Source organism: Phaethon aethereus, assembly GCF_964289735.1.
Source record: "Phaethon aethereus genome assembly, contig: HAP1_SCAFFOLD_108, whole genome shotgun sequence".
NCBI classification, from domain to species: Eukaryota; Metazoa; Chordata; class Aves; order Phaethontiformes; family Phaethontidae; genus Phaethon; species Phaethon aethereus.
This window is the reverse complement of record NW_028113960.1, coordinates 315,951-338,483: the sequence shown is the minus strand read 5'-3', so window position 1 is coordinate 338,483 and position 22,533 is coordinate 315,951. Positions and strand designations below refer to the sequence as shown.

At 45.7% G+C, this 22,533-nt stretch overlaps 2 protein-coding genes and 1 pseudogene across 3 annotated transcripts in view; all 3 read right to left on the bottom strand.

Moving 5' to 3' along the window:
- The window catches only part of LOC309416410 (E3 ubiquitin-protein ligase RBBP6-like), an 82,254-nt pseudogene extending 63,499 nt beyond the window's left edge, over positions 1-18,755 (bottom strand). Inside the window, exons 1-17 of the transcript in view lie at positions 18,590-18,755; positions 16,508-16,607; positions 15,702-15,740; positions 15,309-15,345; positions 13,972-14,016; positions 12,639-12,727; positions 12,417-12,513; positions 11,443-11,582; positions 10,350-10,525; positions 9,496-9,599; positions 8,705-9,048; positions 7,499-7,595; positions 7,340-7,418; positions 7,189-7,246; positions 5,721-6,002; positions 5,254-5,352; positions 3,037-3,951 (exon numbers count right to left, since the gene is read on the bottom strand). The product of the transcript in view is annotated as an E3 ubiquitin-protein ligase RBBP6-like (transcript). The remainder of the gene's footprint in view (positions 1-3,036; positions 3,952-5,253; positions 5,353-5,720; positions 6,003-7,188; positions 7,247-7,339; positions 7,419-7,498; positions 7,596-8,704; positions 9,049-9,495; positions 9,600-10,349; positions 10,526-11,442; positions 11,583-12,416; positions 12,514-12,638; positions 12,728-13,971; positions 14,017-15,308; positions 15,346-15,701; positions 15,741-16,507; positions 16,608-18,589) is intronic.
- LOC309416429 (serine/threonine-protein kinase PAK 3-like) overlaps positions 1-22,533 on the bottom strand; it is a gene marked incomplete at its 5' end in the record, with an annotated part of 266,010 nt that overhangs the window by 88,655 nt on the left and 154,822 nt on the right. The gene's annotated exons all lie outside the window — the stretch shown is intronic.
- LOC309416404 (E3 ubiquitin-protein ligase RBBP6-like) overlaps positions 15,326-22,533 on the bottom strand; it is a gene marked incomplete at both ends in the record, with an annotated part of 135,506 nt that continues 128,298 nt past the window's right edge. Inside the window, 4 exon segments of the mRNA XM_082015960.1 lie at positions 15,326-15,345; positions 18,590-18,781; positions 19,475-19,677; positions 20,500-20,627. Coding sequence (XP_081872086.1) covers positions 15,326-15,345; positions 18,590-18,781; positions 19,475-19,677; positions 20,500-20,627 — 543 coding nt within the window.

Sequence of the window (22,533 nt, the reverse complement as noted above, 5' to 3'; positions counted from 1 at the left end):
AAGTGTTTTGAATTTTGCATTTCACCACAAAACTAATTGCTTTTCTAGCACACATTAAGTGTCAACTTAGACAGTCATGTGTCTTCATTATGCAGGTTAAAAAAAAAAGATGCTTCCCCTCAAAAGAAGAGAAATGTCAGTAAATTCTGGAGATTAACCTCACAGTTTCTAGGACTTCCGAGAAGCTCTCCCAGTCCGCATTTTAGCAGTTGCACTGGTTGAACCAGCAAACTGAGGAAATTGCAGACCCCACTGCCACACACTACCAGGCGTGGGGAACTGAACCACTGCAGGTTAAATCCCAAAAGCTGTCCACACCTGGTGGGATAGAGACACCCCGTTATTAGCTGAAGCTGTTGACAGAAGCTTTACCAAAGTCATGGTATCTTACTGGCATTTTTGTTTAAAAATCAACTCCGTTATTAAGGAACAGCCAAAGAACACATCGATACAGAAGCCAACTAGTAGTAAAAACCTCCACTTACTTGCTACATGTGTGGCCAGCCAGGGTCTGTCTGGCAAATACAATACAGAAAAAGCCAAAGAAAAGAAAACGCGAACTGCAGCACAGACTTGCTCTCTCATTTTTGCAACGGTACGTCACAATTTTGCAGACTCTAGGCATCCAGGAGGATAAAGGACATCCCCATCACATCTGCAGGCTCTTGGACGGGAATGCCCACACCACGAGGGTCTTCCTGGAGTGAGCCTGCTATGCTATGCAGGACACTTATGCCTGCCTTCTCGCCCTCTGTGACACCGTTCCTGTTACATCACAATGGCAGCCGTTCTGGGTTGGTTTGCGAGTTTATGCACAGCAACCTCGTCCTCTGCATGGGGTTTGCGTGGCAAGGTTGTGGCAGCAGGGCTGCAGGGGTGGCTTCTGTGAGAAGCTGCTAGAAGCTGCCTCTCTGTGCCATAGAGCCCGTGCCCGCCGGCTCCAAGACGGACCCGCCGCTGGCCAAGGCCAAGCCAGGCAGCGACGGGGGCAGCACCTCTGGGATAACATATTTCAGAAGGGGACAAAACCGGCACGTGGCATTTGCAGCTGGAGAGAGGAGAACATGTGAAAACAGCCGTGCAGACACCAAGGTCCGTGCGGAAGGAGGGGCAGGAGGTGCTCCAGGCGCCGCAGCAGAGGTTCCCCTGCAGCCCCTGGTGAAGACCATGGTGAGGCAGGCTGTGCCCCTGCAGCCATGCAGCTCCACGCTGGAGCAGATCTCCACCTGCAGCCCGGGGAGGACCCCCCGCCGGGGCAGGGGGATGCCCAAAGGAGGCCGTAACCCCGTGGGACACCCGCGCTGCAGCAGGATCCTGGCAGGACCTGCGGAAAAGACATCCGGAGCAAAGCTGAGCCCGTGTGCTAGTGCACATCCCAGCCCTTTGCCTTGTACCTGGGCCACTCTAAATTGCCTGACCAGCCTCGGCCTCTGAACAAAGGGTTTGGCAGAGAGAGGCCCTCAGCCGTACCAGGCGCTCTTGTGTAGACGAGGAGGAGAATGGCACTGAGGGTATCAGGGACCAAATCACCTGAACAAGGTACAGGACATGAACAGAACTAATCAATTATCTCCAGACAATCCTGGCAGCGGTAACGTCAAAACCTTGAGAAATCACCTGCCTGCATTGTGGAAACTCACTGATGCCTAAAGTCAGTCATCTCCCAGTCCTATAAAGAGTGGTCCCAAGTGAGACCCTTTGAGCTCTCCTGGACCGCAGCGGGCTGCAACTAGCACCTCCCTCTGAGTGGGACGCCTCTCAGAGCCCGTGAACCCTCAAGTTCACGATCAGCTCAGAGGCTCGACTGTGCAGCCATTGAGCGACACAAAGCATTCGATGTGAGTATTTGACTGAATTCCAGGGGGATATTGAATAGGTACCTTGGTACATCTCTATCTCTTTTCTCTAGATCTCTTTATGGGTCTCTGTCTCTACACCTATAGGTGTGTGTGTGATTAAGGACTTCTAAGTTTCAGTGGATTATGCTGCTAAGTTTTATATGATTTGATACTGTGACTTATCTCGGCATTGTTAGTGAATGTGATTGCTGCTATTTTGTATTGGATAAATTGCCATCTTTAAGTTACAGGAAGCACAAAATCATAGTCTGTATCACTACACCAGAATCCCCGACACCCTGTCCCTTTAGTCATAAACTGTTGACCAAATCTGGGAATAGGAGTGGATTCAGTCGCACCTAGACTCCTCTCTGAAAAGGACTTTAGAAAGCATGGGGGTCCTCTCTGAACCTCGTGACTCAATGGAAGGGTCTCTCCTACTTTCCCTCCTCAAATATACACATTAACTCGATTTGATAGACGAGTAAATCATTCCAGTTTAATTGTTCTATCTGCACAGCTTTTCCACCTTGAATAAGCAATAGAGTGGACCTTGCCATCGCCTTCTGTTAAGTCATCCTTTTTACAAATCTAGATTAAAATCATGTGCTTTCTGGTATCTTTGGTGGTGATTCTTCAAGCAGCCTAAATTATCCATTCGTGACAGCCCAGGAAGCAGGGAGGGATGGGGGGGATATGTTTTAAGATTTCGTCTTATTTCTCATTATCCTACTCTGATTTTGGTTGGCAAGAATTTAAAATAATTTTCCCAAGTTGAGGCTGTTTAGCCTGTGATTGTAATTGCTGAATGACCTCTCCCTGTCCTCTGCTCTGAGTTGGTTTCTTTTGGATAGTCTTTCTTTGCCTTTTCCTCCACGACTGGTCTAGTTTCTGGGTGATCTTCTGTCACTTTTGGATGAATTTTCTGTGGGGTACCAAGAGTCTTCGCATCCTTTTGAGAGGAAGATGTTTAAACATTGTCTGTCTTTGGCATGTCCTCCTTCACTTGTTTCACAGGAGGTTCCATTTGAGGAGACTTTTCACGCTCGCTGTCCACCTTCACTTGGGAAGCTTTAGCTCGTTTTCTTATATTGTCCTTCTGAGGAGGAACAGCCACTTCTGCTTCCCGCTTTGTCTTGCCAGGTTTTGCTTTTCGCTCATCCTTCTCTTTCTTCTTTTTAGACCCTGGCTTGAAAGCCATAGAATCTGCTCCCAGATGCTCATCCCTCATCTCAGGGGTGGCATCATCTCTGCTTGGGAGCATGAACAATGAGTCCCTTTGAACGACTTCTCCTGTAACTGGCTCTCTTGGTTTTCGCGCACCTTCTAGCAACTCAGCATTGAGAAAGCCTTCATTCGCATCCTCTTTCCTTCTCTCCTGGTGTTTTTTAGATTTATTTCCTTTGTCATCTCCACGTGGATTTTGCATCTCCCTCTCTTTGTTGCCACGGCTCTCTCTTCCGGAAGGTTGTTCAGGGTAATTTCCAGCTCTATTACAGCTGCGCTGCCTCTGCCCCACAGGATAATCCTCCCTATGTCCCCGAGCATATGGCGAATACTCTCGTCTGGTCCCAGGTGGACCAAAGCAGTCTGGAGAAAAGTTCCCTCTCTTTACTGGAGGATGAAGTTGAGCACCAACACCATTGCCCTTGTTTCACACCACTCTCTGTAGTTCCTTTCCCATTCTCCGTATCCTTGCTCTCCAAATGGATCTCCAAAGTCAATAGATCTGCCATCGGAAGCTTTCATATCATACGGTGGAACTTGTCTGTATCGGTTAAAATACTCCCTTCCTCCTTCCCCTTGAGATATAGTCCATTTCCTGGGAGATTGGCCTCGGACTACTGGAGACCTTGACCGTGAATGGCGTCTTCTGTGTGGGGGTGACTTTGACCTCGACCGATGATAACCATGTGGCCTTGACCAGGAATGATAGTTCTTGTGACTCTTCCCTTTGCCTCTTCTTGGATATGGTGGTGATCGTGAGTAGGAGCGAGAATGGGAACGACTAAATGATCGAGAGAACGAGCAAGAGTAGGAAGAACCTGTTCTTGACTTGGAGTAGGTATGCGAACTTGTAGAGGAAGATGAAGTACTACAGGGAGAGTTGGACCTTAAAAAAAACACAACACAAAAAAATTGATCAAGTTAATCCAAAACAGTTACTCTCCTCAGCTTTTTGGAGAGTTGGACCTTAAAAAAACAGAACACAAAAAAACAGATGAATTTAATTCAAAACAGTTACTCTCCCCAGCTTTTTTCCTCCCAGATTTCCTTTGGCTATTGATTGATTTAAGGTGCTGTATACTGGCCTCTACTGGGACATGAACGTGCACATTTTTCACTCCTCAACCACTACACGCAGTGCAAATCCCTTTTGTTGCAGTCAGATGCAAAAAGAGCAAGTCTTCATGGCTACCGTGCAGTATCAAACATCGAGAGAGTACGATGTAGCATTAATACAGTAAAGATCAATGTTAAAATGCTGCTTGGACTATTTAACTTCACTACTTCTTTGGCAATTTGTATGGGATGCAAAATTCTTACGTCCAGTTGTCTTTAATCAACACTTCTAGCCAGATGTGCTAGCAAAATCTTACACATACCTCTAGCTCTAACCAGGGATAGTGACTGCATTTCAAGAGAAATCATCTCGAAAAGCTTCTGAACTCAGCCTCGACTAGGATGACTCAATGCCATTACTCTAGGACAGATACTGGCAGCATGAGCAAGAGAGAGCTTTTCAGCACTCCTGCCCAAGTGACTTTTGGGGATAGAAAACATCAGCTACCCTGAGGTTTTTCTTCACAAGGAGTTCTTTCATTATTTTTTAAAGAACATTTTCACAACATTTCACAGACGTTCATGAGCATTTTCCCTCCTCCAAAAGTCCTTCACCAATTCAAGATTTCCTTTCAAACAAGTCTGATTCATGAGACAAATTTTACAAGCTCAAAAACATACTAGCATAAGCCACCAGTTTGCAGTCCAGCTTGAAATCTCTCTGTGTATCCACATGTGGTAAACAGAAGAGGAGATGAAGACAATGTCTCTCACAGATCTCCTCCAAAGTGCTTTGAGGAAATGGTTACAAGCAGAATAGGGAGATGCAGAAAATCCAGCAACTGCACCTCTTCAATTTCTGGCCTCCTCAAGGCTGTCAGGCAGTGAAGGATGCCATTACAGAGAAGCTTTACTAAAAGAGAAACCTCTTCCTGAACAGCTGTTGCCAAATTATAACTGCCAGTCAACTGTAATCTCTGCCCTATTTAAGCTAGGAATGCACACATGAAACTCCTGTCGCTGCTAATCCCTGGGATCATCCCATCCGTCTAGCAACAGAGCGGTGGAGTGGAATGCCTCCTGATTCTTCCAGACAATCTGCTTCTCCATAATGGACATGTAAAGCACGTACCTGGAAACCGAACGCTCCTTTCGAGCCTTGTTATATTCCATCACTTCCTTAGCAAACTCATCCTTTGTAAACTCATCAGGTTTGGACTTTTTCTTGTCCCTGTGAAAACAAGTTTGACCTTTACTACCATTGTAGTTTGACCTTCGTTACCAAAAGACATCAAGAAACACAACATGGCCACTAGGAGAAAATGCCTACTGCATGCAAATGCAAAAGGTGAACAGCTAACATCGAAGGAAGACCAGTTTAGAATACCTACAACTTTTAGCCAATATTTTAGAACTACATTTGTCTTGTCTCAGTTTTGCATGTTTACCCTTTGCGAAGAAAAAGGACATGACATTATGACACCGTGACGATTCTTGCATTTTGTTGATGTCAGGTGCACTGTGGTGTAACTGCAGTCTGATATGCTATTGAAATACAACAACGAAAACCAAGGCAACTTCATTGAGCCAAATACTTACTCCTCTTGCAGTCTCTGCTGTTCTCGGTAAAACTCCTCCCTTGATAAAGGAGGTGCTTGTGTCATGAGGATGGTATTTGCATGAGCCCTTGGCACTGCTGTTGCTACCCAAGCTGATGACATGTTGGCAGGAGCTGGAGGATATCCTGAAGGAAGTGCATGGGGTGGTGGAGGGTATGAGGGAGCTGGAGGCACAGGCACGACAACGGATGTTGATGCTGCTTCTGTTGGGGCATGAGTCCTTTGGGAACGTCCACTGCGCAGGCGTCCTCGATTTGAACTTCTGAAGAAACCCAAAAACATGTGTCACTCTTTGTCACGCTCTGCCCTGATTGTAAAGAGGAAAGCGAATGAAGCGACAGCCTGGTGGCGAGCACTTCCTACCCTCAACTTCAGCATTTTTCTCCCTGCTTTCCCTTCACTTGAGACTACGCTCCCTTCTTGATCCTCATGCTTGCCTTCCAGACCCTCGCCCCCAACAGCTCCCGCAGTCTTCTCCCCTTATACTCCGCTTTGTGACCGTGGATGGAGGCTGCCTGTGCTTAAAAGACGCTCCCATCTCCCATGTGCCAAGCGCCCACCGCTCCTCTGCCACTCCTTGATGTACTTACTGCTTATACTTACTACTGAAGATCACACTGCTGATCCTCAAAGTACTGCACAAATATTAACTAATCTTCTCTCAAACTTCTTTTAGCTTCTTCCACAGGCATCTCCTGTGGTCTTGCCTCATGATGATGTCTTTGGCCTGTTCTTGTCCCTGAATTGTTATTTTCTTGCTTACTGAATTTGAGAGTTTTAGGAAATCTGTGGAATCGTCCTGGCTTTTGTTGTGCTTTATCTTTAAGACATCATACACACAATGCACGCTTACAACCGATCTCTAACAAAGGCGTACCAAAAGGAAGGACTAACTTGACACGGCAATAATAGATCAAACAAACGCCTCTCTCTCCCACTGAGAGAAAGCACCTTGGCTCGTTGAGATGAGAACATTGAAGAAAGTCAAAATTGTCATCAAATAACAGCCTTGACTTTTCCAAGAATTTGCTCCACCAGTATCCGCTAAGTTGTGAAATAAAGAATGTTGGAGGCTGATTTGTATTGGGGAATCAATGTCTTCAGGTCTGTTCAGCCAGTAATCAAAAGGGTGGCTTTCCACCCAATCCTTTAGTTATATTTCATTTTTAGATGTACTGCTGGTTCCCTCAAAAACTGCTCCTTTTTCAGAGTCCTCTTTTCAATCACGTACTGGAGTTTTACTTTAAATACTCCTACTGCAAGCACAGATCCCCTTTGTCAAAGCCAAATCAAATTAAGCCCTTTAAAAATTAATCACCGCTTCTATTCTCCACAACTATCTGGGCATACTTACTCCATTATAAATCAGCTGTAGTCTAAGTTAAGTGTTATGGCCTCGTTGAACAGGTTATGGGTCGTAATATACCGGATTTCTGTAGAATACTTACCGTTGCCAGCCTGGTCTGCCACCAGCTGAGCCAACTGTGCTGCCTGTGATTGCATGAGCTTTTGGCGTAGGGAGAGGAAAAAGAGAAAAATCCCATTTAGTTTATCTCAGGACAGCTTTTTAAAAGAAATTCTAAAGTTATAGTGACTTACCGGTTGAGGGTACTGATTGTCCTTGGGGGCCCAGAAGCCTTGGGATCGCTGGTTGCCTTAGTGCAGGAACATGATCGCCCTTGTCAATACATGCAAACAGATAGAAATTAAGCTCCACTAAAAGGCAACAGTCACTGCATCATTTGAAAGAAAACTGACCTCCTCTTCCAACAAGCTGCTGGTTGACAGAGAGGGAAATTTCAGAAGTTCAGTAGCAGTCACCAGAGCAGCAGGAGGTAACACAGTATCAGCATCACTACAAAAAAAAAAAAAAGTTATTATTCAAACAGCGTTTTCAAGTGCTACTGGAAATAGCAAGTCCAAGGTGAGAAAAGGCTGACTACTGTTAATGGGAAAAAAAATTTAAAAAATCTTCATCAGATTTACAGATGTGAAGTTGGCCCATTCTTACTGAAGACTGGAAAGAAGTCGATTTGGACTTCTGGCATGCCAAGAGAAAGCTCACTGGAAAAATATCTTCTTAAGCTAGCTGCACGTGAAAGGGTTAGAGCACATACAAGTCACACACTGAATCTCCCTTTTGGAAGACGCGAGAACTGAAATTCTATGAGGAAATGTTTATGTGCGAGTGCAGAGGCTGCCTTAGAGGTTCTTCTGAATTGCGGTTCTTTGCATTCAACGCTACAGCTGAGCCTGACAGTCTTCTGGACAGAGAGGCTATTTGCAGCCCAGGCATAAAGCTGAAAGGCCACAAGCCCTAAACAATCGTACAGATCTTTCACGTCTTTTCATGTGACTTCACCGGGCTGCAAACTCAGACTTTCATGTTTGTAAATACTTCAAAGTTACGGCGTTTCAGTGTTTATTAGCCAGGTCAGCACGCGTCACCGACTGCCCTTTGTGTTACTGAGGATGACTCTGACTTATCGTAAGATTGATGGTAGAAATACCGTAGAAAAAAGTAATAGGAAAACACCTGCTCAGTTTTAGCTCTAATTGTGCTTTTACAGGTTTCATGAAACTGTTGCTTCCTCCGTACTAGAGAGAAATTAATGCACTCAAGAAGCTTTGACATAACTAGAGGGCTCCTTTAGGAATTGCTAGCCACATAAAACCAAAGGGCCCCTGGGCAAAATGTGCCTCTTTCAGGGTAAAACTCATAGACAATGACTGATAAGGGAACTGAGCAAGAAATACTTCTGAGAAAATCCTTGCATGAGACACACTTCCGAGTTATCAAAGTGTCCTCATTCAAAGTAAATACAAAACCCAGAACTTCCACTAGTATCGGGAACTGTCACTACCGATAGATAAATAGCTAGTGGAGAAGCTCAACAAGAAGAAGAATCTAACTTGAGCATTTTAGTGTCCTTTATATCCCTGTTGATCTACAGATTTACTTACCAAAGAGGTCCGTCCGGCTGTTCAGCACAGAGAGACAGGGACACTGCTGGAGGGAGACCAGAGGTGACGACAGAAGACGGATTTACTGGCAGCCCAACGGCCACAGAGGACTGACCAGAGGCCAACGATGACAAAGCAGCAGCAGAATGAGGAGCCAGGGATGCTAATGGAGTCATTAGTGGGTCCTGCTGTCTGGAAACTGCTGGCCGGAGCTGAGGCTGCATGTTGTGCGCTCTTGTTTGTCTCGTTAGTGGTGGTGGAGGTGGTGGAGGTGGCGGCTGCTGCTGACGTTGCTGCTGAATCTGCTCTCTGTAGCCAGTTCCATTATTGAAGTTGTTCACAGCCTAGAGGCAGAAAAACACATACAGAAAGGCACTATGAAACTTCAGTAGATGTACGAACAAAAGCCTCCCCAGAGCAAAATTACTTGTGTGTTCCTGTAAACATTATCAATCCTAAAATCAATCAACATACAGGTATAGGAAGACATCAGGTGAAACACTGACCCTAACGATGGGTAATGCAGAGTATCTCTATTTACAGTACCTCAGTGTTAACACCAAATTTGAAAGTGAGGCAATCACGTTAAGCAAAAGTGTGACCTGAATTTGCCAGATTCTCTCTAAAGAGTCGTAAGCTTCTCTAACACCAGATAACGGCTCTGAAAAGTAAATTTAGCCTTATTCCATTTAGCCTTGCTTAAGGAGATGTAAACGAGTATTTTCTTCCCTTTCAGCTTTTCGCAAATAGACCTGTCTAACAAACAGTTTACATAAATGTCAGCATGTCACCTGGCGTAACAACTTGTTGGCAGTCAAAGCATCGGGAGAAACGTCTGTTTGATGACACGTTGGGCATGTATGTTCCTCAGATTCCAGTAACGCTGTTCTAATACCTGTGAATAATGAGAACCGTCAGAAGAGTTTTCAGCAAAACTAAGGAAAATGTTGGGGTTCTAATCAATTATAAAAACACGTATATGATTAATGGGTGAATACACTCTTGAACTGAGAGCCTGAAGCGGTAAATGTCCAATAGTGTAAAAAATGTCCAGCATGCAGCAAATAACTAAGCAGTGTTGATATTTCACTGTTGTTACTTGGAAGCTGTAGAGTAGGCTGTGTCTTGATGTTTGGACTGGTCTTTCCACTGTGCAGGACAGCGAGAAGTCACCAACCTCAAGGTTGATGAATAAAACACATCTCAAAAAACCGTTCATAGATTCAAGTTCTGAAGGATTTCACCAACTCTCCTGTGGAGAAGAATGTGGATTAAACGCCCAACTCTCCGTTTGTTGCAGACCACAATAAGTCACCAGAGCAGGCTATAGAATTTTGCATGAGAGAAAGGGCTGGGGACAAACTAAATGCATTCAGTATCTCATACTGTAATCACCTGCACGGTTACACATTCTTCTCAGAGTCATCCTTCCACATGTACAGAGGGTTTAACTAGACACGTAACCAGGGAAAAAAGCTTTCTGCCTTTTTTTTCTGCCCTTTGCATAAGAAGGGTCCTCTCCCGTTCTGGGTATACTCAGGTATCAAATAGAACAGGTAACCAAGTAATTTCGTTCTCTCCCAGTTCTGCATTCGGAAGGTCAGATGCCATGTTTTGAGTTAACAACCGTGGGAGTAAGACTTACATTCGTCACAGTAACTGTTTCCACAGCAGGGAGTAACAGCTGCGTCACTCATGACCTCTTTGCAAATGAGACATAACAACTCCTCCGGAATAGGAGCATCTGAGGAGGAGGAGGAGGAGGACGGCTCCTCTGGTGAAAAGGGAGGCTTTTCCTTCTTTCCTCTAGCATACGCTTCCCTGGAGGCGGGGCGGGGAAGGAAAAACAACAAGTGAAAGATGGGCAAAGGAGAACTTTTCCAAGCTTTGGATTTCCTGCAAGGAAGGTAAAATAGATGGCATTCTTCTCACTCCACATTAGCCTTCTAAAGCGTAGGCATTTAGTTTCAACTACTTCTCTTTGGCCACCACACCAGAAGAGGGAGGGGGAACAATTTTCCTTCTGCAGAACTCTCCCATTCATGGGATCAACTAAGAGATTGGCTCAGACTAGAAAAATCATTTTTCAACATCCAGAAATCAGCTGAAATGAATCCCACCTCTCCTCTGCCAGAGGGTCAATGTAAATTGCAGGCTCAGGATCAAGTGAGTCTCTGATTAAATACACTTTATGAATAAAAGAAAACTATGTCTCAGCTTCTACAAAAGGAGATCCATGACAGCCACAAACAGAAGTGCTACCAAGTGCATTTCTTCTCAGCCACTCTTGTCACCACACAGTAGGATTTTCTTAGGGTAAAGCAAAACAGGAAAACATCCGTCTGGTTCACATATGAGATTTGATCAAAGCCAGAGGGGGAGGAAATCTCACTCACACAGCTATTTGTTAAATTGGGCAAGAAGCCTTTGAAACGTCAAAGAGAAGCAAAACGAGCTTTCGAGGAGAATGACTCCAACGGTAAGCATTAGTGAAATCTTCTGCAGACCTACAGATTCTAGGTGTACCACAAGTTGAACCAACTTCCAGGGGTGTGAACAGCAGGACCAGTCTATTTCCATATTAGAAAGTATCACAGATTTTAAGGCGACGATACAATGACGGTGCTTCCTCCCTCGTAATTACAGACGCTGGCCAACTTGCTTGCATTGCCACTCGGACACACACGCATGGTTTCTCTCGTTCCCTTTCTGCTCAGTCCCATTAATCCCATACTTACGCACTAATAATTGGTATGGCGTATTTCCCAGTGCTTGTCAGCATAGCGCCCTTTATACTGGGATCTTTCACCTCCATCAGGAAACTCCTCGGAATTCCTGTGCTCCTTTTAATTCTGGGAACAGACTCAAAAATTCTGTCCTGTTAAGAAAAGAAGTGCAGATATCTCTCATCTTAAGACCCACCCTTAAAAGGACATTTCAATGATGATTTTCAGCAGCAAAAGCCTTTAATCCTCTGCTTTTACCCAGTGTAAGGCTTGCTCGACTAAAATACCTTTCTTCCTAAAGGAATATAGCCAGGATGTCCCAAAGGCTTGAGCAGTGTTTTGAACTCGGTCAACATCCTTTGGCTTAACGTCAGGTTCCTTAAGGGTGAAATATCCCTTGGCTCACCATCCACTCGGAGAAGAGACACAACCCCGCTCCTCCTCCAAAGCGCAGTTCAGAGTGAGAGCTTAACTCGGTGCTCTGAATCCGACACTGAGAAACTGAGATTCACCTCCTCTAGTGAAGGTGGAATTCATATCTCACGCATATACATTCAGCAACTGATGTCAAATGGCATGGCTACTCAGCCAGGTGCTTGTGTAACTAGAACACGCAAACATTGAACGGATGTCGATAGAAACATCTTGGGTTTTTACAAACTATTGAAAACTGTGAACTGTCATTAAAAAGCATTGAAACCAGAAAAATTTCCAATAAAATTGAAATGTATAAAATATGCCTGACAGTGTGTGGAGAAAGATCTATGGACATATGTAATGTCCATGGCCTAGAAGGAAGAAAATGTTACATTTATAACTCCAGGTTTCCCGTGAATTGTAAAGGGCTTTGCAACATTGCCACATGACCTCTGAATTTCACCCCAAAAGAAACAATTCTTAACATGAGTATTCATGTATTTGTTACGGAACTGCCAAGGGAAAACAATTTAAAAGTAAGTCACACCAGAAGTCCCCCGCAATCTTACCCTCTTTGTTGGGCAGTTCTTTACACAGTGGCCAGGTTTTCCACAACCAAAGCAAGTATATGATGTCAGAGGTGGACCCAAGGCTTTCTTCATGTAACTAAAGGTGTTTTGGGGAAAAAAAAGAAAAAGGATGCATGAGTTAAATCCATGTTTGTTAAAACCAACAAGTTTACAGTTTTTCCATCGTCGCCAAAGATCGGATTTGACATTATCCACACTTACTTGGCTGGATCATATTCACGGCAAGACTGGATCATCATGGCTTTTATTTTATCTTCTTCGGCAGCATTGGCTTCAGCCAGATTGGCAGTCTGTTGTTTAACAAGTAATCGTTTGAGAGGCACATTAGAAACACATTGAAGCGCACACAGCCAAAGACAACACCACTCACCCAAGCCTGTACAGAGCAGCACAACACTAGCTGAGGTTGCCTGAAAACAGTTGCTTATATAAAAAATAGTTGTGCTGAAAGTGTTCTGGGGAGTCCTTACACCATGAAATGATGCTTATGTGCCTGTTAACCTACTTGAAAAGAGCATTCTTGGGCACTCAAAACCTTAGGCTCAGGTTGGACCTTATAAAGACTTGTGCACCTACTCCAGTTTTCTTCCAAGTGGACTGAAGCTATGCACAGAAAAAGTTAGACCTGCCGCTATTATTAAAGGGATCTTTAAGCTCCAGTCTATTTGAAGGAGAAGACAGCCACTGTACATTGAATTGAGAAAGATGAAGGCAAGTACCATTGTTTACATTTGCAGCATCAGAAGGATACACAACTTAAAGGTCAGGGAAGTTAGTTTTGCTTGCTGAAATTCAGCTTCAGACACAGAAGCATTACAGAGATTCAAGCTTTTTAGAGCCCCTCAGCAAGACAAAAGACTCTTTTCAGTAGAAATTGGACCACTCGTGCTGTAGGCAGTCCAAACTGCACGTTCCCCCCTGCTAAATTCTTCATATTAACTGATGTAACTAGGAACATTTGCACAATCTACACTGTCTGTGCCCCAACAAATTAGACCGTGTTGTCCACTCTAGATATACTGCAATTTATGAAATTGTGCAGCATTCCAAGAACGGATCTATAACTATAATGACTAGAAATTCAAAAATAGCCATGCCATTGCCCATGCGACAGAAACGCTTCTACTTTGGCTGTTGCAACTCCCCCCAAGATGTCCATAACCAACAGCCAATTCAATTCTTCTGTGAACATTGTGTTCATTTCCAGTGTAAACCTAACGAAATGTGTGAACAAGTCAACAGCTTCTGCAGGGCTGCTGCTTTGTGTCTTGAAGCTGAGTCATACTGCAACACTATGTGGAGGCTGATACAGTGCTCCCCTTCGATCTTCCCAAAGTGGGAACTGCTCTTCACAGGATACTATCAACAGCTACACAGGCTTCAAAGTTAAAATAAATAAATTATTAAAAACTACATTAAAGTTTTCTTCCCATTACAACAGTTATCCTGCTATAGATCACAGTGTACAATTTAAAAATTTGAAGCAAACACTTTTTTTTTAATGTATTTGATAGGAACAAAAAAATATATATACCTTAATCAGCTGGGCCAGAGAAAGAGGTGCAGAAGAGTCATCACTCTGTTCACAAAAAATTAAAAACATCTTTAAGTTTTACAATCAAAACCTAGCAATAGTTAACCTCGACGGTAGTCGGAAATTCTGCACTATATCCTCTGAGCATCACTGAAATAGGCATTTCCAACCTAGTGTCATTTGCCTGTGTTCAAAACAAAGTCCAAACCCACGACAGCTTAGGAGTGCCTATGTGGTTAAGGAGAAGAAACTAAAACAACCAAAGACGCTTGAGATTACGTATTGCTCCAGAATGTCTCAGCCTTGTCAAATGCTCACAACTGCTTAAAAGTCCAAGGGGTAAGGAAGCTGTCAACTGTCCGCTAAAAGGGATTCTAAAACAATATTTATGTTTCTTGGAAAAGGAAGCATCACTACAGGAAACTTATTTTCAGTGTAGTTTGTAAATCAATCAGTTAGCGTCTCATCATTTATAAATGCACACAGCTATGCCTTTATGAACACAGCCTAGTTGCCTGTCAAAATCAAGCATGGGCACATCAGCCCTGAAACAGGAACTCTGCCTCTCCTCTCCATAAGTTTAAAAATGCCAGGCTCACCACACCCCACAAAACCCAAATGCAAACACCATTCCAAAGCATCCGCCATAAAAGTAAACCACCACTTTATCAAGAAAAAAAATAAGCTGCTCAAATTATTGAAATTAAGGTGTCTGCCATGACAGAGTAGCCTATAAAAACTGAGAAAATGGATTTCTTGTCGTGTATTAGACCGCAGGCCACACTACGCAAATTAGATTGGGAAGTGTGAGAATTTAATATTATTCTCCTTGCCAGCAGACCAAAACCAAGTCTTAATGATGATGAAAACATGGATTCAGAGCACAATCCTGGGATTTTTTTTTTTCTCCTTTGCAACCACACTCCTCCCTCCCAGCTACCTCCTGCAACAGCTTGCAGGAATGAAGTCCTCAGGCCACCAGTCAGCAACGGACTGCGGCATTTACTGGGATCTAAGATGACATGCGGTTTTTCCACAAGTCAAAAGGGTAGCTCTCATCTGGTTCCTTTTCCAGGATATTGAATTCTATGATGCCACAAGCAGCAGTTAAGCTGACACTAGTAAAACATCATCAGAAAGATATCCGAATCACTGCTTAGTTTTTTAGAAACGTAGAATAAAATTTCTATGATGCTGAATCAAATACATTGTACATACAGCATCTATGTTTTAGTGGAAAATATATTAGGTTAATGTTGGGGAAATTAACACAAGGCTACATTGATCGGAATTAAGTGCAGTGTGTAGAAAAAAGTGTGAGATGGTGTTTTACATACGCCTCTTGATATTCCACTCACTGGCTCAGTTTGACATCTGGAAGAAGAAATAAAAGTGATCAGAACTTAAAAGAAAGCCCTTGTGCCCAACATACAGCAGTGACAACAGATTACAGAACTTGAACATCAAAACGTGATGTGCTGATAGTCTAGTGCATGTGGAAACGTATTCATATACATAAACGGTTCTCTCTTGATACCTTCAGTGCAACTAAAAAAACCCCCAGAAGCCCATTTCTACTTTGTCAGGAAATTACTCTAAGACTTACAGAAATAGAACACCAAAGTGCCTCAGATATTTTGTCTCTGCTACGTAAGTATCAAAAATATGAAGTCTGTACTACAGTTTTGTGTCTTAAACATGGTGACTAAAAATAGTAGTAGAAATGTCACCTGAAGGCAGTGCCTAGGATTTTCTGCGATTTAGGAGTCCTGTAGGGAAATAAAAAAAAAAAAAAAAGGACTTAATTGCCAGAATTTCCTTTAAGATAACCTTGAAAATGCTACAGTATTTGGGGAAATATTTATTACATCTGGGAACTCGCTGAGATTCCACATACTCATTGATCTGTATCTGCATGTAGATCATCATGAATGAGACATGCAGCCATCGATGTAGTTAACAAATAATTCCAGCATCATCCCAAGTGTCCCATCAGCAGAGCTGGCAAGCCTTGGTCTTTCCCCTCTAGCTAGTATGCAAAACCACCAGATTTGGGGCATAAGGATACCTGCCATATGCCACCCCCCTGCCCCAAATGCAAAGAATAGACGGATTCGCAGAAACACTGAGAATCAGACTCTTCTGAGATGGGAACAAATTCTAAGTTTACACTCCAGTGCGTACCTGTCTTCACTCTAAAAGCAAGACAAGCAAACACATGTAACAAGGAATCTCTCCACGTAGAGGAAACAGCATCAAAAACTTGGCGCTCAGAAAAAACAACCCCAAGATCAAACCAAATAGAATCATTCTTAACAGTTACCGTTGTTGGAGTTTGAACCCCATGTCCCAGCAGGCCGAAAAGCATAAGTTTGCTTTGGGACAGGAACAATAAAATCTACCCCATTACAACAAAAACTAACAGCAGCTTTAACCAGAAAGATACAATCTGAGTGCCTCTGGAAACGAACATCAATTAGAAAAGGTAACACACCCAAACCACTAGCACAGAACACAGTGCTTTATGGATACCTACAGAACGTATGTTTTGCTGGTAGCTTTAACTCCTCCGACAGGGATTCTTCTCACAATTACTGATGAGTTCTTAGGAATCAGGGCATTAGCCTCTGTGTATTCTGAAAACAACATAAATGCAGAAAAAAACATTAGTCAATTCATAAGAATGTATATGAATATGTAATTACACAGCGCGGCAGAGAGGGAAGCCCTTTGCAGATAGAAAAGCCAGATTTCAGATGTAACGGTGCATTTTTATCGTCTCAGCACACTAGCAGTACATTCCAAGAAATCTTCAGGTTTGAGAACCAAACGCAAGCAGCACAATCTTTTCCAGTTTTTTTTGAGAGAGCGTGAATGCCAACAGCAAAATGCTCCCAAAGGTCACTAAAGGAGAGTCTGCTAGCGCATGAGGTTCTGTCCTGATCTAGCTTAAGTGGCTTTTGCTTCTGTTAGGCTACAAAACCAAGGGATCTTTGGAGAAAAACAAAGCACAGCCAAGTCTCACCTGTGTAAAGCAGATCTGAAGTCAGACAAGCTTGCCCTGCAACAAAACAGGCCCTTAGCTAAAGCATGAAATCTCTGCGCCGTTGCTTTCATAGCTGTTCACTAAAAGCGATTCGGCCACGCTGCTGGTGCTCAAGGCCGACAGAACACAGAAGACAGCCTCCCACCTCTGTCTATGGCTTGCAGCTTAAGACTGCAGACTTAAGACTTAAGGGATGTGGTACCAGTTGGCTTTAATACATTTCTATTTCCTTCGCCTCGATTAATTGAATTCATTTTGGTTGATGGCACCTTAATAAAGGTGAAGTCAAACAACGCAGACTAAAAAGTTAACTTTCTTTTTCTTCTTTTAATAGGAAAGGATTAAAGCTGGAGCACTATTCCTGAAGTGCCTGGAAATTTTTGTTTGCTTGATTTGAATTTAACAGATGCCAGCTTAGTCTGGCAGCTCTCGGACAAAACTGGCATCTCCCAGCAGGAACCTTTTCCTCCTGGGCAGCAATATCCCCGAGCAGAGACTTGGCAACAAATCTTTCTATTTCTGAAAAGTCACACCCCAAGGCCTGTAATCACATTCAAACTTGTCAAGACAGCAGCTTACCAAACTGAAATATCATACTAAGTACCACGAAACCATTATCATCTCTGAGAATCAAGCACCACTTTTTAGGTTTAAAAGAATTTATGACTTCTCTAAGAACGTTTCTTACGTATAGTCACCATAAATGTTCTGCCGGAAAACTTCAGTAGTGCCCTGATACGGTTCACACGTAGTACCAGGGAAAAAAAATGCTTAGAGACATATGGTGAAATGATGCTCGATAGCACCTGAACGACAATGTCTTTGGTGTAGAAAAGAAGCGATATTAACAAGAAATTCCAAGGTGTCATTTAGATACGGAGAACATCCATGGCAGAGGGGCCATTAGAGGGTCTGCACAGATGGTAACTCACAGCTACACTCTTGATCCAAAGTGTTGCTAGCGAGCAGTTGCTGCAACAGCCACCAAGCCAGTTTTCCAGTGCAGTGGAGTAAAGCAAGGTGATCAGAAAACGAAGTCACCAAAGACAATTTATTTCTTCAAAGTAGCCACCTGTTCTCTTCCCATCCCTTTCAGCTTTCTCCACCTGATTTCCAAGACATCTGGAGAGGTTATTAATATAAGATATCCTCCCATATTTCCTTATCATTTTACCTAGCAGAATTCCAGGAAAGCAAAAATTTCTAAGCCCTGTACATCACACATCAACCACACATTCTTCTATGCCTGCTCCGCGCCCAAAGCACAGATCTGAAGGTAGTTGTCAGAACAGCAACTACAAAAGAACAGCCCTGAGGCCCCCAACACAAGCCACAGCTACCGAGCGTGGCCAAATCACACTATCGCTTCCCACCCCGTGTAAGCCCCCGCGCCGCTTGCCCTCCCAGTCCCCCCGCAGGCCGGCAAGATGGGCCTCAGGCTGACTTAGGCTACGTGGGGACGAGCCACAAAGAGCAGAGCGTGGCTCCCACAGGCCATGGCCATCACAAGGTGGCCTGTGACACTGCCAGCCGGGCAGTCCCCGAGCCCCCACGCCCGCCGCCCCCACGCACCTTCTTTGGTCTGGGCGTTGGTGATCTGCAGGTCAGAGGTGGCCGCCTTCAGCTTCTCCCGGCCCATGATCTGGCGCTTGAGGTCACACAGGGAGATGTGGAGGCCGGTGAAGGTGACCGTGTCGTAGCTCAGCTTGGAGGAGAACTTGTAGTGGACGCACGACATGGTCGGGGCCTGCTCCCCGATGGCGTCTACCACAGCGGACCGAGGGGGCTGAGCTCACCCCCGCAACAAGTCCGGCCTGCGGCCCTCAGCGACGGGCGGGCGGGCGGATGACGGGGAGAGGCCCCCGCGGCCCCGGCTCAGCCTCTGCTCCCTCTCTCACGCAGCGCTCCCAGGCCCAACCACTCGCTGTGGGCACTCGGGCACCTCTGCCTCAGCGTTCCGTTGGCGGTTTAACGGATGCCAGCCGCAGGGGCTGCCCTGATCGCATCACTGCGCGTGCCCAACGGAACACTGCACCCCCCCGCGCCTCACCTGGCCTGTGGTGTCCCTCCTGTCACCCCCCTGGGCCTGCCACTGCCTGGTGTCCTGTCACACCCCAGGCCTGTGCTGTCCCTCCTGTCACCCCCCTGGGCCTGCCACTGCCTGGTGTCCTGTCACACCCCAGGCCTGTGGTGTCCCTCCTGTCACCCCCCTGGGCCTGCCACTGCCTGGTGTCCTGTCACACCCCAGGCCTGTGGTGTCCCTCCTGTCACCCCCCTGGCTGCTCATTGCCTGGTGTCCTGTCACTCCCCAGGCCTGTGGGGACCCTCCTGTCACCCCCCAGGCCTGTCACCGCCTGCTGTCCCTCCTGTCACTCCCAGGCTGTCACCACCCGCTGTCCCCTCCTGGCAGCAGCCGGCCAGGACAAGACAGCCTGGGGAAGATGCAGTGGGCTTTGCCGTGCGGCACTTGGCTGCCCGTGCCCAGGCCCAGCGAAGGGAGGGGACATCTCAGGGTGTCCGAGTGTCTCTTCTTGCATTTACGGGAAGTTCGGTCAAAGAGCCAATGGCCATTGATGGTTATTGCCATAAACCCATCTGCTCGTACTGGTACCGCTTCCACAAAAAGAAGACGACAGGTCATTGTCAGAGGAGACTCCCTTCTGAAGGGCACAGAAGGCCCATATGCAGACCGGACCCACTTCTTAGGGAAGTCTGCTGCCTCCCTGGGGCCCCAGTTAAAGCTGTGAAGAATAAGCTTCCTACCCTGGTACGGCCTCAGATTATTCTCCATTATTGATTTTTCATGTAGGTAGTGACAAAGTTGCAGTAAGAAGTCCAAGGGCAATCAAGAGAGACTTCGGGGCCTTGGCACGACTGGCTAAGGGATCAGGAGCACAAGTAGGTTCTCCTCGGTTCTTCCAGTTGCAGGAATGCTGACGGAAGGAACAGGAAGAGCCAGCAGCTTGAGCCCGGTGACATCGGCAGAATTGGGAGGTTTTTGATCATGAGCTGGTCCACACGACACCAGGCCTGCTGGTGACAGGTGGGGTACACGTGTCTCAAAGGGGGAAAAGGGTCTTTGCACAGGACTTAGCAGGGCTCCATGAAAGAGCCTTAAACTAGATTCGAAGGGGGAAGGGGATAAAACCAGGCTCGCTAGAGATGAGCCTGGGGGCGGCCCGCCGATGTTTGAGGGATGGTGCTAGCGAGGTGCTGCAGTCTGCCAGCTCAGTGCAGGTAGGGAGCATGGAGAGCTGTGTGACAGCAAAGACGCAAGGGTTATTGATGTGTTAGAAACCACAGCAGAACTGCCCCTTTGGACTTCCGGAGGGCATACTGGAGTCACTGTGTTCAGCCAGCTGGGCAGAGGATAGGGAATCCCCCATATGATGCGTCCCGTCTGCCTGGTGGGCCTGTCCCAGGGAAGGCAGGGTGCAGTTCTAAGAGTCTCTCGCTTGCTCGCTCTCCCTGATAGCCTCAACCTAGTCACCTCCTCCCGCAGCTCGGTCACTACGTGGAAGATTTCCTCTCCCTGGGCGCACCTCCCACAGCTGTGCTCACTGCTGCCGTCCATCAGCATTGCATCCGTCCGTTGCCTCAGCCGAGGACACTGGGACGGACAGAGCGAGCGAGAGTAGGTCAGTTGAGGTATGAATGACAGTGGCAACACAAAGACTGGAACTAAACAAGAAGCCAAACAAGCCAATGGCCTAAACCAAGAACAACCCAAGCATCCTGCCTTCCTACTGCCAAAACAGGACGGTGGTTCATACCTTAAAGGCTACTTAGCCCTTTGCAGGACCAGGCCTAGACATGAAGACTACAGCGCTAAGCTGTTTTACAGGGTTTTTTCCTTTTTTTTTTTTTTTTAAACACTGGGTGGCTGTTGCTTCACTTGCTGTTTTGACTGTCACAATTTCAAAGTGAGTGTACAGCTTATTCACAGGGTGAGAAGGAAGGGGACCTTCCAAATGAATTTGCTTTCCCTTGGAAATGGCTGAGGCAGGCAAGCATTTGTGGTTGTTACCTCTCTGTCTTAAGCCCTGTTTCGTCTTCAAAATAAATTCAGGAGCCAGAAGGCAGGAAGAAGAGAAACGGTCATATTTTACTCCTTGAGGGGCTGGGTTGTTCTCCCTCCTATCACCATGACTGTGACCATTGGCTTCTTTATCCATCCACCTGTCCCACAGCACAAGCGTTGAGGTTCTATAGAGTTTTATTCTCAGTCCTGCTCTGAGCTGGCATGGGAGAAAGCCGGCTTGAAGCACTAGTGGCTGCTGCCGTTCTTATTCGCTTCCTTTGCTTCCGTGATCAGCGGCGTCAGGCTGGAGAGAGGCTTGGCTAATTTTAGGAATGGATGCTGTGCAAAGGAAAAAAAGAAATGAACCATTACTTTCCAAACTCAGGTACTCACAGCCTCAAGCAGCATTTCTCTGGTTATGGGGAATACGCTGAAACAGGACTGAGGGGACCATCTGCACCTGCGTCTTCATGTCCAGTACCTTGCTATCACAGGCAAACAGGGTCCAAAATCCCATTAATCCCTTTGTCAAGTTGTCTTCAGCGTGCTGGCATTTCTGCCCTGCCAGCACTCTGGGAATGCTGTTTGCTCTCCCAGGGCCTTGTTCCTTTCAGGAAACGCAAGTTACTTACTTAGGTTCCTGTTTTTTAAAGACATGGGCTATCTGAGTTGTCAGAAAAGAGCAGAGGCATAAACCGTTCCTTAGGGAACTCCAATAGCTCTAGGAAATGTTTATGCCAGGAGTATTTAGGCCCATGTGTTCTTCTGAAGGCCACGGAGGTACAGGTTTTCAGCACCAAGACAAGAGCAGGGACACCAGTGACAGAGCGCTGACGGACTCAGCTCTGGCTTGCAGCGAGAGCAGTGGCTACCATCCCATTTGCCACTATGTAAAGCTGAATATACTACCAAAATTCAACACAGGGCCGCAAAAATGATCAGAGGGACAGAATAACTCTCCTATGAGGACAGGCTGAGAGAGTTGGGGTTGTTCAGCCTGGAGAAGAGGAGGCTCCGGAGAGACCTTTTTGCAGCCTTCCAGTACTTAAAGGGGGCTTCTAAAGAAAGATGGGGACAGGTTTTTTAGCAGGGTCTCTTGCAACAGGACAAGGGGTCATGGTTTTAAACGACAAGAGGGTAGATTCAGGCTGGATCTAAGGAAGAATTTTTTTGCAATGAGGTGGTGAAACACTGGCACAGGTTGCCCAGAGAGGTGGTAGATGCCCCATCCCTGGGAACATTCCAGGCCAGGTTGGACGGGGCTCTGAGCAACCTGCTCTAGTCGAAGATGTCCCTGATCACTGTACGGGGGTTGGACTAGAGGACCTTTAAAGATCCCTTCCAACCCAAACCGTTCTATGATTCCACTTCTTTTCCTTTTGAAAAGCACCAAGACTGGAGACTAATATGAGGGGGTTCCGTCTCATGCCTTTGAGTTTAGCTGGTGAGAAAACCATTCCATAGAACAGCTGTTCCGCTTGCAGCCGTGTCCCCT